This window comes from Palaemon carinicauda, chromosome 27 (assembly GCF_036898095.1).
Source record: "Palaemon carinicauda isolate YSFRI2023 chromosome 27, ASM3689809v2, whole genome shotgun sequence".
Classification (NCBI taxonomy): Eukaryota; Metazoa; Arthropoda; class Malacostraca; order Decapoda; family Palaemonidae; genus Palaemon; species Palaemon carinicauda.
Window position 1 is genome coordinate 89,627,757 of NC_090751.1, and position 12,019 is coordinate 89,639,775.

Here is a 12,019-nt window from a genome sequence, read left to right on the forward strand (position 1 = left end):
GTCACTATCAATATGATCCCCACTATTTTCAACTGGCCTTGACTTTCCTAAATTTTCTTCATGAATTAAAAGCATGGAGCTTTTCATTTGATTGGCAACCTTAGAAAGATATTGTACTGTATTTTTCCTAAAGAAGAACAGCGAGACCTCGGCACTCCTCACAACAGTTATTCAAATCATAATACTGAGCCCGACACAAGACACAAAGAGAATGAGAATCATGATCACCAAGAAACAATTCCCTGAACAATCTACACAGTAGTTACTGACATATCTAGGAGTGGGGGTTGTTATCAAACTGAAAGGAACATGGACTGAAAAGGTTGTGCCCAAGCCATAGATTCTTCAAATTAACTTCTAGATTGTCATTACTAGAAGCATAAGTCTACTGAATGGAAAAAAATTAAGACATTTTTTAGTTTTAAAGATAACTGAAGATAAAACCGAGCTTTCCGAGAATAATCAATATGAACATCAAGGAAGGTTCACAGAAATAGTTTTGTTTGTGAGACGAAAGTAGATATCTAGATAATTAGAAATTGTGAAAAACAGGATTGTGTAAGTATTGGAGAACAATTGATTAACATGTCAGAATGGATGAGTGATATAAACCAAGAGAATCATATGAGTATCTTCATGTTTTCTGTGATAGAGCAAGACTTCTGTTGAGATGTTAAATGAGAGTGAGAGAAAATGAAAATGAGAATATATAAAGAGGAAGTGTATTTGAATATAAAAATGGTTGCAAAACTTGAGTGAGGGAAAAAGTAACAAAAGAATCTGAAATATGTGATGAGTACGAAAGGGTTGAAAAATGTTCAGCTGAGCCGAGATAAGAGGACGAAATGGAAATAAAAAAAAAAAGGCTAAATTTTGAGAAAGGTCCTATACCAAATTATGAATGGGTGAGATAGCCATGTCGTCCTGATGGAAGGTTCCTTTAAGTAGCTTCCTAGGGTATATTTGACTACAGTAATATTCCCAGAGAATTTAAATTAAGGTCTCCAGAATTATAACTTCTGGCGCGAATATAATTAAAGTTTCCTTTTAGGATATCGCATAATATCGGGACGTATTCTTGACACGCCACATAGCAATCTGCACCCCACATAGTGTTTACGCTTCGAGGGGGAAAAGTGGCAAAATAAAAGAGGAGCCGTTATAAAGTTCTCTTCCTCCGTTACTGTTAAGAGTACTTTGATGGCGTCAAAATCGTCGGCCATTTTTATTCCTTGCAGCATTGAGCTAGTAACTTATAGATACAGTATTATAGGAAGGGATCCTGCCAAGGCCTTTCATAGAAAGGAGGACGGGTCCATCAGGACGACATGGCTATCTCACCCAAAAATAGATTTTTCGCTTCGCTCAAAATCCGTTTTTTGGGCTCAGGCCATGTCGTCCTAATGGAAGTTTACCAGAGCATTAATGTATCCGTGGATTTCCCAGTCGTGCCTTAAGCCTCGAGACAATATTTCCTTGGTCAAGCAGACCTAAGAGACCTATAACATTACCGTTATATGTCATTTCTTCTAATCATATACTATGTTAGTGCTTCCTGGACCCTACAGGGAAGAGTCGAACTAGACTCGGGAAAGTCTCGAAGTTGCATATTTCACATGACCAACCTAGCATTCAAAGGGGACATACAAGTCTCAATGTATGTCTTTAGCCAAAGTTTGTATTTATAATATGAACACAGGTTCATGTCAGACAAGTTTGTATCTTGTACTGAAACAAGTTAGTTCTAGCTAGAAAGGTTTGTTTACATATAGGAACAAAGTTACTACCTTTGCTTGTTATAATTATGCAGAATAATAAGGGATTAAATGAATGCTCACACTAACTTTATTAAAACGTTTAGGGCGAAATAAGATGCACAAAACAATTAATCATTTACTGTCAAGCAATAAATAAAATTCAGCATACATTTAAATAAGATAAAAATGCAAGTGAAAAAGAAATTATTAACATAGACAAACAGAATAAATCGGAAATACTTGTTTTACCTGAAAACAATTCTTTGCCACTCATATAAAAATTTGATAAAATTTTCTAATGTCTGTCTATTTACACGTGTAAAAAACACATGGCAATTAGTGTTCAGTCTATGTTTCATCACCTTTGTACACTGGAGCAGTCCATAATGTCACCATGATGACATTTCACTCACCAAGATGCCAAGATGTATACCTTTAGAATTACAGTCCCACATAATTCACTGTTCCTCGCAGCACTAAGCGACAGGTTTTAGTACACTACCTGCCGCTACCACGAAACGTTTTAATTCTTGCACTTGCTTCGCGTATTGTTTGAAAAACACTCTGGATGACTTCCATCCAGTAAACGAGCGAAGGCTCTCGAAATCCATGAGCTGGAAGAAATTCAGCGAAGAAGCAATTTTCCTAGGATCATGACCTGCGGGTGTACTGTCAGGATCCGCTCTGCGAATGAAGTAGGTGATCTTCACCCTTAAATGTTTCAGGGATAAGTTTGAGTCCGATGTTTCTCCTTTAAAAAGCTGTCCTCCCCTGAAGTCTGAAGTTCTGCGAAGATAGACCTTTAGACTCTCCACTGGACACAGTGAGACATATTACTTCAGAGGGCAGATTCTCCAGAGACCCCACCTCTTAGTGGGTAGCTCATTCTTGGCGAGAAACGTTGGGTCGGGAAAGAGATTTAGCTCTCCCGTTTCAGCAAACTGGATATGGCCTTCTTCCCTAGACAAGGCCACTATCTCACTGACTCTAGCCCCTGAGGCTAGAGCAAACAAGAATATAACTTTTTGAGTCAAATCTTTCAAAGAGCAATTATCGTTGTCCAAACTTGAAGCAAAATGTAGGACCTTATCCAAAGACCATGAGATGGGCCTTGGAGGTGCTGCAGGCCTGAGCCTAGCACAGGCCTTAGGGGTTTTGTTAAAAAACTCATTAGACAAGTCTACTTGAAAAGCATAAAGCAAGGGTCTAGTCAAGGCAGATTTACACGTAGTTATCGTGTTGGCTGCTAAACCTTCTTCATGAAGGTGAATAAAGAAAGACAAGCAGAAATCCATCGAGATTTCCTTTGGATTTCTTGCCTTGACAAAGGCCACCCACTTCTTCCAAGATGACTCGTATTGCCTTTTGGTAGATTTTGAAGAAGTCTATGCTTTCTTTTGAGATCCCAAACCTTTTCTTTACTGCTAGGGAGAGAAAATCATGAGATGAAGGTCTTGGGTTTTCTGTGATGAAGCAAAGACAGCCGACTTCTGTACTTGTTAGGATAGAACTGGGTCCGGCAGGGGAATCAGCCTCGGCTGTAATTCCAAAATTAAGGGGAACCAGTTGCTCCAGGGCCACTTGGGAGCCACTAGGGCTGCTGTTCCTTGAAAAGATCTCAGCTTGTTGAGGACCTTCATCAGCGGTTGACTGGAGGGAATAGATAAATCCTGGTCCACTGCTTCCGCTAGAGAGTCCTCGTATGGGGCCACGTATCGAGGAAGTTTCTTGTTGTCGCTCATTGCGAAGAGGTCGATCTCCAGTTTCGGGACTTGATGTAAGATGAAAGAGAATGATCTTGCGTCTAGGGACCATTCTGACTCTATCGGAGTTATCCTGGATAGAGCGTCCGCTGTCACATTGCGGAACCTCTGAAGGTGAACTGCTGACAAGTGCCATCTCTTCTTTTCCGCTAAGCGGAAGATGGCCAACATCACTTGGTTGAGTTGAGGCGATCTCGAGCCTTGGCGATTGGGACATCTCATTACTACCTCGCTGTCCAAAATCAGTCTTATGTGGACTGAAGGGCGAGGAGATGATTTCCTCAAGTGAGAAAGACTGCCATGGCCTCCAAAATGTTGATATGGAAGGTCTTAAATAGAGAGGACCAAGTTCCTTGAACTCTGCGTTGATGAGAGTGACCTCCCCATCCTTCCAATGAAACATCCGTGTGGATGACGACTGAAGGTGTAGGCGGTTGCAGAGGTGTTGACCTCCAAAAGTTTCTGGTCTCCGACCATGGCTTGAGAAGTGATCGTAGCCGAATCGGTATTGGTCTTCTTAGATCTCTTCGAGCGTTTGATGCGTATCTTCTCCAGACTCCTGATGCATCTTTTAGCTGTGCTCTCAGCACTGCGTCTGTCACTGATGCAAACTGAAGGGAGCCCAGTACTCTCTCCTGTTGGCATCTTGAAATCCTGTTGGATTTTAGAAGTCTCTTGACAGATCCCGCTATCTCTCTCCTATTCTTTAAAGGAATGGAGAGGCAATGTGACTGTAAGTCCCAATGAATGCCTAGCCATTGGAATTTTTGGGCTGGAGATAGTCGAGACTTTTTGGTGTTGATCTTGAATCCTAGATGTTCCAGGAACTGGATCACTTTCTTGGATGCTTGCATGCATTTCGACTCGGATGCTGCCCACACCAGCCAATCGTCCAAATACGATACCACCTGGACGCCTTGTAGGCGTAGTTGTTGAACGACTGCTTCTGCAAGCTTCATGAAGATCCTTGGGGCTTTGTTTAGTCCAAAGGGCATGGCTCTGAAAGCATACTTTCTTTTCTGTAGCCTGAATCCTAAGTAGGAGGAGAGTTGCCGATTGATTGGAATGTGCCAATAGGCATCTGCCATGTGTATGGAGACTGTGTATGCCCTTTTGGGCAACAGGGCCCTTATGTGTTGAAGGGTCAGCATCTTGAACTTGTCGTTCTCGATAAACTTGTTGAGTGGCGACAAATCCAGAATGACTTTGAGTTAGTCTGAGTCCTTCTTGGGAACACAGAACAGCCTTCCTTGGAATTTGATGGACTTTGCCCTCTTTATCACCCGTTTGCTCAAGAGCTCTCGGGTGTATTCTTCCAGAACGGGGGTGGAGTGTTGAAAGAACTGAGGAAATGATGGTGGAGCTGTCTTCCAGCTCCAACCTAGTCCGTTCTTGATTAGGCTGTGGGCCTTGGGATCAAAGGTCCAATGATCCCGGAAGAGTCGGAGTCTTTCTCCTACTGGAAGCATCTTATTGCTTCTGGTTTCCGGAGGGCTTGCCTCCTTGACCGAGCGCTCCCCTACCCCCTCTTCCTCTCAAGGAATCTCTACCTGACCCTCCACCTTTAAGGCGAAAGGTAGTGGTCTGTCTTTCATGGGCGGGAGTAAAGGCTGGTGACTGAGTCATCACCTGCTGGGGTACCATCTGGTGGGTGGGTTGGGGCTGTGCCACCATCTGTGGCACTGCGGTCACTGGAAGTTGTTGTTTTTTAGCAGGGCGAGAAGGCACTCTTGGCCTCTTTGTCTTTCTCTTCGGTTGGGGACCCTCATCCAGAGATGACTTCCTCTTAGCTGACAAGCCCCACTTCTAGAGAAGATTTCTATTCTCCGTGGCAGCCTTGTCGACTATCTCTTTGACCAAATCATTCGGGAATAGGTCTTTCCCCCAGATATTGAAAGATATCAGTTTCCTGGGTTCGTGTTTGACCGCAGCCGAGGCAAACACAAACTCTCTACAAGCCCTTCTTGCCCTAACAAAGCTGTAGAAGTCTTTAGTTAGGGTTGCCAAATGAGTTTTGGCCATGACCATGAACATATTCGGGGATCTTTGTTCACTGGCCATTGCCTCCATGGACACCTGGAGGGACAGAGAGGCAGCTAGCCTCTCCTTTTTATCTTGTTCCCTGCGCAAGAGGAACTCTGACAACTTGGGGAGGTTTTCGGTGAACTGACGTCCAGCGATATCAGCCTCCAACTTCCCGACTGAGAAGGTAAGCTGTATATCCTTCCAGTCTATGTGATCCGTTGGCAAAGCTAAGGAAAGGGGCCTACACTCCTCTAGTGTAGGGCAAGGTTTCCCAGCTTCCACTGCCTTAAACGACTTTTCCGCAAAGGGAAAAGCCATAGTCGCTGGAGCAAGAAAAGAGGGATGTTTCTTGCTCAGGGCCGGCACCTTCGAATTGGTGAAGCCCCTGTCCTTCAGACTGCTGGCTAACAAAGCCTGAGCCTTCGCATGGTCAAGTATTATGACCTCCTTAGGCTCTGTCTCCTCCTTGGATACAGGTTCCGCCTTTAGACGAACGAAACAGTCTGGATAGGACTCAAAGCTGGGTCAGAACTCAATGTCCTCAATAAGGACAGTTCCCAGCTTCTCTGAAACGAAGATTTTACCGTTTGTAATCGGCATGTACTCTGCATGCCTCCATGGGTTTACCTCGGAACACGAGGGAAGCTCCTTTACGTTGAGTCTCCGTTAAGAACCACGGGAAGCTCCTTTACGTTGAGTCTCCGTTAAGAACCACGGGAAGCTATTATCTGGAGAATCTCCCTCCTGAATGCAGCTTCCCTTTGTTTGCTCTTCTTCTCGAACATTTCCATCATAGCTTTGATGGCAGACAGAGTGTTGTCCGACCTCTGAGGTTGAGGAGCGGAGGACGTAGAGGGCAAGGGTTCTAGGGCAGGAACCGACGAAACAGAGACTGTTTCGACTTCTTCCTCTTCCGTCTCTGGAGCCTACATTGACTCCTCTTCTCGACCTTCCGCCAGAAGGTCCTTTTCGGTGTCCTCTGACATCCTCTCATCTGGGTGGATGTCCTTCATCGCATCCGAGACATCCGTGTCGACGGCTATCTGGATGCAAGGGATCTCAGGATGAGGCTGAGGAATAACCGCATCCCCAGAAGCTTTGGGGAATAAAAAGGCTCTCATACGCTCACTAAGGAGGTAAGGCCCCGTGGCATTCTTTTGGAAGCCACGAACCCATTTCCGCAGCTTGTCCCTAGCTGCATCCCTTGACTCCGTTGTCTTGGGATTTTCAAAAGCCTCATACATCAGGTCTGTATATACTGTACATACCTGTGGGTCCCAGTAATTGAGAGGTCCCTTGGTGATGGAACATCGGGAGTGTGTCCTACACTCCAGATGGCCATAGAAGCTCCTGCTCCGTACGTTGCAGAAGACACTGTCGCACTTCACATGGTCCTCCCGTAAAGAGAGGAAAATAAAATGAGTATAACGTAGTCTATCTCACTAGATAAACTATTATTACAGTATAATATTTTCCATTTTATTTTAATGCATAAAGCTTAGGATAGATAAGCTAGAAATGAAATAGGAAAGACACATACGTGTGTTTCCCGCCCAGCCAATTGCTGTGACCTCCCTCAATAATAATTCTAGGGTTCTCCTCCTTAAGAGGCCCAATGGGAGAGTCTAGCCTATCAGGATAGAGTAGTGTAAACAACACCCACTTCCAAAAGTATTAATAATGAGGGTCAAAATAACTGATCATCTATCAGTATAAAGAAAGGGAATTCCTTTCCCAATCTTATAAGGTCTCAACAATAGACTATGCTTGGAAACACAGAGTATGTTGGAAAGTTTAACTACTGTATACTTTATACCATAGTTTTCTATCTGCAGTATACTCTATACTACAGATGTACTGACTACTGTATATACATATACCATAGTTGCTGCCGGCATACAGCTGGCAAGGCTCGTACCTAAGGTTCATTCAACTGGCACAATATTGATAATTTTTTATGGCCGGCGGCCCACCGGATTGCCGGCAGCTTGCCGGATGCTGGCGGGTCACCGGCTGTCGGCACACTATCCTAGCCATCATTCAATGTGACCGGGTAGTGGCCGGAATACCAGACTTAGCCGGCTCTCTCTCGCCAGCAGAGTCGGATGTGACAGTGAATTAACAGCTGTCGGACCACAAGTCTAGCCTGCATCTTGCCGGCAAGGTTAGTGGCCGGCAGTTGCCAGTTAGGTTAGTAGCTGGCAGCACTAGCCCATAGAGAGAGAGAAAGCAAGGAGTGAAGGGTGATGTAAGAGTGGCGGCACTAGCCACTGTATCACTTCCTTCCTCCAGAATGAGGGTTCTAATGGAAGGGGAGAATATAGAATAATCAAGCTTCCACCCACCATCCTCCATGCTGGTATCTGCCGGTCGAAGGATGTGGGATGGCAGTCCAAGGGAGGCCTGAAGAACACTCTAAGGCAAACGGGTCTCCTGCCGGCAGCTAGACCTGCCAGTACAGCTATCCCGGAGCTCATGTCCGATAGGGAAGCTATATGACTAGGTCATACAGGCAGAAGCCCAAGCCGGCCCTACAGCCTGCTGGCAATCGACGAGATTGTAGGACAACGGCCACAGGGATGTGATGGCTACGCCATCACTAAAGGACAGAATGGGAAGGGGAAAGGGTCCTGTATAAGGTGTGAGAGGAGCCGGCGGCATGCCGGCCCTACCACACCTAAAGGAAACTGTTTCAGTATCGGCGCCATCCTAGGCGGACGGAGAATACATTCCCCAGCCTAGGGTCTACCAATACAGTAAGGGGGCCGGCAATCATCTAGCCGCCACCCTAAATCATAGAGAAACAGAGTCCCACTGCCAGGGCCATCCTAGGCAGAAAAATAATCACTATTCTTCAGCCTAGGGTCTGCGAGCACAGGACTAGTCGACTAAACCACAGGGAGAAGGGGATCACATGACCCCTTCAAGTGTAGTCTAGGGAGGCAAGGCCTCCTATGCCAACCAACAAGATCCGATAGGGGAGTACATTCACCCTATCGATCGGTTGCCGGCACACGACAAGTACTCTGAGGTTCTGACCCAAACTCAAAGCTCACCATCAGTAGCTAAGTGAAGGGGCAGAAAAATCCTAGCCTAACCTTGCTAGAATGACAATTCGAGGCAAGACCGGCCAGGATTGTAGCCATAGGCTACACTCAGAGGGAAGGAGGGATTACCCTTTATATGAGGGTAACCGGGGAGATGTATGAAAGTATACTAAAGCCACTAGGCTACTAGCCTAGTGGCAGAGAGATCGACTACCTTACTCATTGAAGCTCTCTCGTATACTATCTTAGAAGAGGAAATTTATATGCAATCTTTATATCTTACATGTATAAATTGCCTATTATTTTCATTTAAATCTAACAGCACCAGGAACACTTATATCATGCAGGAAAGTAAACTATAACGCCTAGGCTAGGAAGCCTAGCGAAAAGATCGGCTACCTAATTCGCTGAAACTAAAGCGAATACTATCGACATAATATAATTAATTCCTAGCAATGAAGACTAAATAGCTAATTATTATTAAGCTATCATACCGGGAAAGTCGTTCTGGCTAACTAAATAACACACGCGTTACGAACGACAGCGCCGAAGGCGCCTCCGGTCTGGGCAGTAGCTCTGCCAAAAAATTAGTTTTAATTCGAATTAATTCTTAATTTACGGCCAGAGCTAAATTTATACATTATAAGAATCAAATACTCAACTTTCCAGAGGCAGAAGAAGCTGGAGATTGCATAATGAATCCTGATAGCAAGAGAGCACTGGGAAAACCACCGAGCGAAGACGCTACAGAAAAAGGAATAAAGATGGCCGACGATTATGACGCCATCTGAGTACTCAAACAGTAACGGAGGAAGGGAACTTTATAACGGCTCCTCTTTTATTTTGCCACTTTTCCCCCTCGAAGCGTAAACGCTATGTGGGGTGCAGATTGCTATGTGGCGTGTCAAGAATACGTCCCCTGATATTAGGCGATATCCTAAAAGGAAACTTTAAGGATATTCGCGCCAGGAGTTAGAATTCTGGAGACCTTAAGTTAAATTCTCTGGGAATATCACTGTAGTCAAATATACCCTAGGAAACTACTTAAAGGAACCTTCCATCAGGATAACATGGCCTGAGCCCAAAAATGTGGTTGTCAATGAGAGGCAAATTTGACAAGAAAGAATATTGTATATAGGTTTTTTCTTATTTGCCTGTTCTCGACAATTCTCTGTTCTTTAGCAGGTTGAGCTGATCTGATAATAAAGGTGGCCTACATAGAATTTTAATGATTGTCATCCTAGTTACTGTACAGGCAGACCACATGTGGAATTTCAAGATATTAAATCTCAACATTATCTTAGGTGAATTTCTTATTTTCATTAAAGCATTGAATTCTATACATCAATTGAAGTAGCGCAATGATAGCATTATTTTAAATGTAATTTCAACCTACTTTCAAGATTTGTAACCATGTTTATGTGACTTTGGTTTCAAATTTGTATTCATGACGAATACATAATTTGTCATTGGTAATTTGGCTCAAAATATAGTTGATAAGGATCTAGTGATTGAAACTACTACACTGCCATTGTAGGATAGATTCTTAAATAAAATGGGTGACAAGAAGAATGAATGTATATGTTTTGGTTGGGGGAGAGAAAGGACATCATGTGAATCACTGTATGAAAGCAAGTCAGCTTAGATATTACAAGTGTAAAATGCTTGACCATATATCAAAGTGTAAATTTTAGAGGGAGACGGAGAGATCTCTTTCTTTCTTAACAGTATTATTCTAATTAATAAGATATTCATCATTCCGATCTCCTTCAACTCAGAGTTGCCGACTCTCAACGACTTATTCCCTAGCTTTTGATAATGATAATGAAGGCTGTTCATGAATGGCAGAGGCAATGAAAATTCCCTAGATACTGACCATATATCCATATGATGAGCTCAAGCCTCTTCTCCACCCAAATTAGTACCAGGGACGGCCAGGTAATGGCTGCTGAAGACTCAGCAGGTAGACCTAATGGCTCTCGCAATCCTTATCTCACAAAGATGATGGTGAATTTGCATACACTACAAGGAACTATCGAGTTTGAGTATGACTATTTCCTTTCCATCAGAATGCCAGGCAGGGGGGTTTCCAATAGGGCACCACAACCTTTTCTTTATGGTCTTATAACTTTCTGATCAGCAACATTAATGAAAATTAAACTTAAAATTAAAAATAAATGGTTAACAGTATTTATGGTCAATATATCTTTTAAAAGCTTCTCTTAGCAATGTAATAAGCATCACAGCATTAGGTATTAAACCAGAGATATTAGTGTAAATTAAGTGTTGGATGGCATAATGAAGAATTTTTTATTAGCTTTGGAACATTATTCAGTCGGGCAATAACCCCATTCTGGATGATAATGAAGTATACTTACAAATAATTTGTGATGCATCAAGCATAATAAAGTTGAATAATACTTTATCTTCTTTTCTTTGAGCTTTTATCATCTGGATGGTCCCTCTTCCTTTTCAGATCGTCGTCACTTCTTTTAGCTGAAGATTCACGAGTTTCTCTTCTTAATGATTTCTGAGGAGTCTCTTCAGCTCTTGCTAACATTTGGGTGTTTAGGAAAGCCTGTAAAAGAAAAATATCCCTTCAAAAATTTCAATACAGTAATAACCTGTTTCTAATAGTTCCTTCAAATCTTATTCTTTGGGCAAAGGCTGTTAGTTAAAATAAAAAGTAAGTTTGAAATAACTAAATTAAAACATGATGCTCACTGGATTTTTTTCTTATAAATGACACCAAGCACGAGTTGTTCACACACATGTATCAATCTAATTATGCTAACACCCATGAGCATTACAAGCAACATACAATAAAGAATATCAGATGTGAAGGCCCACATTACACTTTTTATGGTGACAGATCCAAATCATCCACTACATTAAAATTTTCTAAATACTGTAATGGAACAAAGCAGTTTGCTTTACTTTAGAAAGCATCTATTGTCGCAGCCAAGTTAAACATATGATCAACAGTCAAGATTATTATTGCCACCAGAAGATATAATATTGATGACTTTGCAGTCCTTTAGAAGCCCCTCAAAAATGTTGCCCTGAAAATCTTTAAGATCAAAATAAGTTATTCCAAAAATTATATGAAACTTGTTTTATCAAACAAGTTGGATCCCTTTGTAAATCACTAATTAAGAACTGTATTCAAATTTTGGCTTGGCTTATTTCATGTCTAACTACAGTATTGAGGGATTTATCAATTTGGGACGTAAGGCCCAGTGTGGGGATTGGAGTGACTATTCAGTCCTGTGGTGTAGAAGACTAGCATGTGGGTACAGCTAGGGGCAAAATAACACTGAAAAGACCCTCAAGGAAGGCATATAGTATACTTTTGTACCTTGTAAGGTGTACTGACGGCACTGCTCCTCTTTTAAGGCAATATGCCTCGAGTTTATTGTCAGTGAAT

The 12,019-nt window shown here is 42.7% G+C and overlaps 1 protein-coding gene across 1 annotated transcript in view; it reads right to left on the bottom strand.

The window, feature by feature from the left end:
- Positions 1–12,019, bottom strand: part of LOC137621022 (bromodomain-containing protein 8-like) — a 192,191-nt gene that overhangs the window by 7,226 nt on the left and 172,946 nt on the right. The window contains exon 22 of the mRNA XM_068351461.1: positions 10,971–11,170. Coding sequence (XP_068207562.1) covers positions 11,015–11,170 — 156 coding nt within the window. The 3' untranslated portion in view covers positions 10,971–11,014. The remainder of the gene's footprint in view (positions 1–10,970; positions 11,171–12,019) is intronic.